The sequence below is a fragment of the Salvia hispanica genome, chromosome 4 (assembly GCF_029641045.1).
Source record: "Salvia hispanica isolate PSC_SH4W2 chromosome 4, Shi_PSC_v1, whole genome shotgun sequence".
NCBI lineage: Eukaryota > Viridiplantae > Streptophyta > Magnoliopsida > Lamiales > Lamiaceae > Salvia > Salvia hispanica.
Window position 1 is genome coordinate 41,502,813 of NC_142695.1, and position 4,403 is coordinate 41,507,215.

General features: G+C 33.7%; 1 protein-coding gene across 1 annotated transcript; it reads right to left on the reverse strand.

Annotated features, from left to right (window-relative positions):
- Positions 1-3,234: 3,234 nt before the first annotated feature.
- LOC148928671 (uncharacterized) lies at positions 3,235-4,403 on the reverse strand. The gene is made up of 2 exons (XM_089056747.1): positions 4,144-4,403; positions 3,235-4,057 (listed from the first exon to the last, which is right to left on the reverse strand). Exons 1-2 carry the CDS (start codon positions 4,401-4,403, stop codon positions 3,235-3,237), a joined length of 1,083 nt encoding a protein of 360 aa, XP_088912873.1.

The window sequence follows — 4,403 nt, forward strand, 5'->3', positions numbered from 1 at the left end:
AAATCCTAAAATTCAAGATAAACTGATCTTGGATTATCATTATCTAAATCATCATACCAGGATATTTCAGGATAGAACCAAATTTCTCCAAATCCATAAGATAAAGATAAAATCCAATCATTCTAAGATTTTAAAAAAAATCTTAGATTATTTAGAATAAGAAACTAGAATATATCATATCTATTAGGATTTATTCTAGATAAAATTAATTTTATCAAAATCCAATTAGATAAGGATTATCTTGTATTATCTTTATCCAAATTTATCTAGGATATTTTCTAAATAGAATAAATCTATTTATATCCATAAAATTAGGATAAACTAGAATTAATATTAATTAATTCAACTAGGATTTAACTGGATAGAACTAAATCTATCTTAAACCCAAAAGATAATTACAATATTGGATTAATAATTATCTAAATCTTCTAAGATATATTCTAGATAGATGCAAATCTATCAATATCTATAAGATAGAGATAAAATTAATTATCTAATTCAACTAGGATATTTTCTAAATAGAATTAATTCTATATATATCCATAAGAAAAAGATAAACATGGATTTTAACTATCCAAATCTACTTAGATATATTCTAGATAGATATAAATCTATCAATATCTACAAGATATGGATAAACATAATTAAAATTTATCTTAGTCTATCTAGGATTTATTCACATAGAATTAAATCTATATAAATCCATAAGACCATAAAATTAATTATTATCCAAATTTATCTAGGATTTATCTAGATATAACTAAATATATCTAAATCCATAAAATAAGGATAAAATTCAAATATAGTTAATTATTTTATCTAGTCTATCTAGGATTTATTCACATAGAATTAAATCTATATAAATCCATAAGACAAAATAAAATTAATTACTATTATCCTAATTTATCTAGGATTTATCTAGATAGAATTTAATCTATCTAAATCCATAAAATAAGGATAAAAATTTAATTAATCCATAATTTGTTTATTTTAGATAATCCATATATTCAAATCTTATTCAAAATTATATCTTGAATCTATCCGAAATTAGTTTCTAGGATTTAGGAAACCCTAACTAATTAGGGAATTTTCTCCAAATTAGTTCCTAGGTTTTAGAAAACCCTAACTAAATACGAAAAAATGACGTCACCGAGCCCGGGAACAGCAAGAACACAACTCCCACTCGGACTGCCATCCTTTGAGCCGCTGATCGGACCGCCTGGGCAGTCTCTTGGGCTACTCTCGGCTGAAACGAAACTTCCCAGCCTGAACCCAAACTACCCTAGTCCAGAACTTGCCAAGCTCAGAGATCAGCCAGCTAACGAAATCATGCGTTGCTGCTGCCGATCGAACTGCCACACACTGCTCCGTCTCCTCGTCGCGCCGCAAATCCATATTCACGTACAAGTATTAACTTGGACAATGGATAATTATGACTAGCTTTGGAAAAGCTATTCAATAACTAATCATTACGTGGACTTATTGATTAGCTATTTGGTGAGAATTTTGCCATCGAATTTGACGGCAACAAATTAAACCAAGATCACGAACTACATTTAATTACCCCATGTATATACACCATGTAATTAAGAAACGCAATCAATTCTCCCAATTGAATCAGCGCAATTAACACGAAGAAACAAAGCAATCACGTAATCAACAAATTAACGGAAATATCTCCACTAATATACAGACCGATTACAATATGCGATTCAAGCAATTCAAATTAACATGAAATTAATCCACATAATCAGAGCCAAAAATTGGCTCTGATACCAATTGCTGGGGTTTGGTGCCCCTTGCGCAGCGGAAGTCATGCATAAACAAATAAATCAGATCTGCAGATCTATTTGACCGATTATGGGATCAATTAATCACATGTTAAACAATCAATTGCACGCTAGAACACATATAATTCACAAACAAGGAATAAGAACCCTAATTCATGAATTTCCTACGGATTAGGGTTACCGATCTGATTCTCCAAAGAATCGACGATTGCTTGCTCCTTCTCCACATGAAGATCTTCGTACTCGACCACGAATCTTCTAATCTGTATCCCGAACTCAGAATCTGACCTTTGGGTGGGCAAAGCTTGTCAGAATCGAAAAGGGCTTGACTAAACAGAAGACAGAATTCCCAACAGAAGGGAAGGGAAAATTCCGTCTGGTCTGGAGAGAGAGGGGCACGAAATTATAAGCCCAAAAATCATTAAAATGGTCTTCTATTTAGTCTCCTTTATATAGAGTTATGATGGGCCAGATTAGGGATCCATGGAGGTTGAACTTGGGTCAAACCTGTTGGACTTTTACTAATTAAATTGAGCCCCGATTTAATACAAGTCCAACAGAATATTATTATCATCCACTATAGTATAATAATATTGACTGCCCGTCCAATCCCAAATTACGAGTAATCCGGTCTATTACCTCTTTAATTTATTATTTCCCGTGTTAAAGATATAAATATCCATTAATCAATTTAAGTCTGTTATTTGACTTTAATTAATTAATATCTTTTTCCAAGAGTTGTCTAGTTCAAAATCTTTATTTATTATTCTGGAATAAATTCCAACCGGCCGGGTTTCTGAATAATAAAACCTTTTTCGAACACCTCTTGAGGATATAATCAAACTGGACTCACCCAACACACGATTCATTGCAATAACAATACTAGCACCTCTAGACATTGATCACCACTACCCAAGATATCAGGATTCTTGGATTGCGAAAAATCCGCACCATTTGATAAATCAAAGTAGTGCATAATCAATATCGTACGCTCAATGTTATGTCAACAATGATTAAGAAATAACAATCACCGAGACCTCGTCTTTCGGTAAATAGCAAGAAAGACTTATCTCAACTGTTAGATCCTTCAGTGCTATACCACACCAGTGTCATTTATTTCCTAAGGTAAGGAAACATGCGGACTGACGCTGCAACCTTTCACGATAGGTAGCCAAAGCCTATCTAGGTTGTGAAATTCTATTTCTCTTCTACAAAGGACCGACTGCGTCACCTTCTGTGAACATCGTTCACGACCAGTCTACTATGTAGAAAAATTAGACTTGTTTGCTTCTTATACATTTAAATGTTTGAGAAACATCTTATAAATGCACAAGCAAACATCAATGCGATAAAATTACTTCTTCTCGCCTTGGGTTAAAAGTGGATTGTAGAATTTATTGTATACAAGCAATTCTATCCGTGCAACATGCTCGAAATATGTTTTTCAGTATACCAATCCTAACACAAACCTCCCAATCTCAGGCCACTTAGGATTGCACGTAAATGTTATAAAAAGATTTGGATATCCAATCCATCTACATATAGCCATCGCATCTTGGTAATTCTGAATCATATACCGGGCACCGCCAACAAAGCTGGAAGGCAAGATAACTCGTTTCCCATGTCTGGAACTATCAGTTTCACCACGCAGAACGGCCTCCTCCAACCCGCTATAAATTTCAGCGCGCAATTTCTTTTGTTGCGTTCGAATAAACGTCAATCGTCCAGATTCAATCATAGTGTATGCGTCCACAATAAATTGTTGAAACAATCGCTTCGCATACAAAATAATAGAACACTCAGCAACTCTATCATGCATGCGGTACGAAAAAAACTCTTTAGGGCTAACACTCTTTCTATTAGTCAATAAGGAAGTAGAAGAATCAGAAAAACCTATGAATTCTGTATAATCATCCTCCCCATAAGGGAACAACAACGGATATTGCAATGCAAGATAAGAGGGATGAAGTTCACTAATGCGTTGTAGCTTCCCTGACTGTTTTTCAACAATAATGTCTCTATCACCCAATGCATGGTCAAAATCTCCAACCACAAGCATGGCTACCTCAGAAACAGAAGGTAGGTTATAAGTCCTTCCATCCCTACCTCTTTTACCAAGCAACCTCAATTTCACATTTGATGGATTTTGTTGATTGATCATTTCTTTAGCCAAACGGAATGACTTTACCAACACATTATACTCATCCAACATAAATTGTAAGTCACATACAATCTCAGAGTGAAGATCATTAACAATATTTCCCTCCCTGCAAAGATAATAACTACATTAAAATTAAATATAAAAAATTTAACTAAATTTTAACACCGAAATCACATAAATATAAATACATACCTCACGGACTCCATTCTATGATTGATCTCATTATCCGTGTCATAAATATACAATTGAGCAAACTTGGGAGGTGCACCATGCAGCGGTAGCAAACTACCAATTAAGTAGTAATTTTGACCATGTAAACGAAAAATAGGAGGAGAACGACCGGTGTTCAAACTATTATCAATTTTACCTCCCAAAGAAGTAAAACAAAACATAGAATTATATGAACGGATATTTTTCAAGAAATGAACACTTTTGGCATCGTTAGAGAACAT

Excerpts from the sequence above, each read along its gene's own strand:
- LOC148928671 (XM_089056747.1), bottom strand. The coding sequence starts at position 4,403 with ATGTTCTCTAACGATGCCAAAAGTGTTCATTTCTTGAAAAATATCCGT. Across the intron at positions 4,058-4,143 it reads CATAGAATGGAGTCCGTGAG|GGAGGGAAATATTGTTAATG; the intron begins GTATGTATTTAT and ends TTATCTTTGCAG.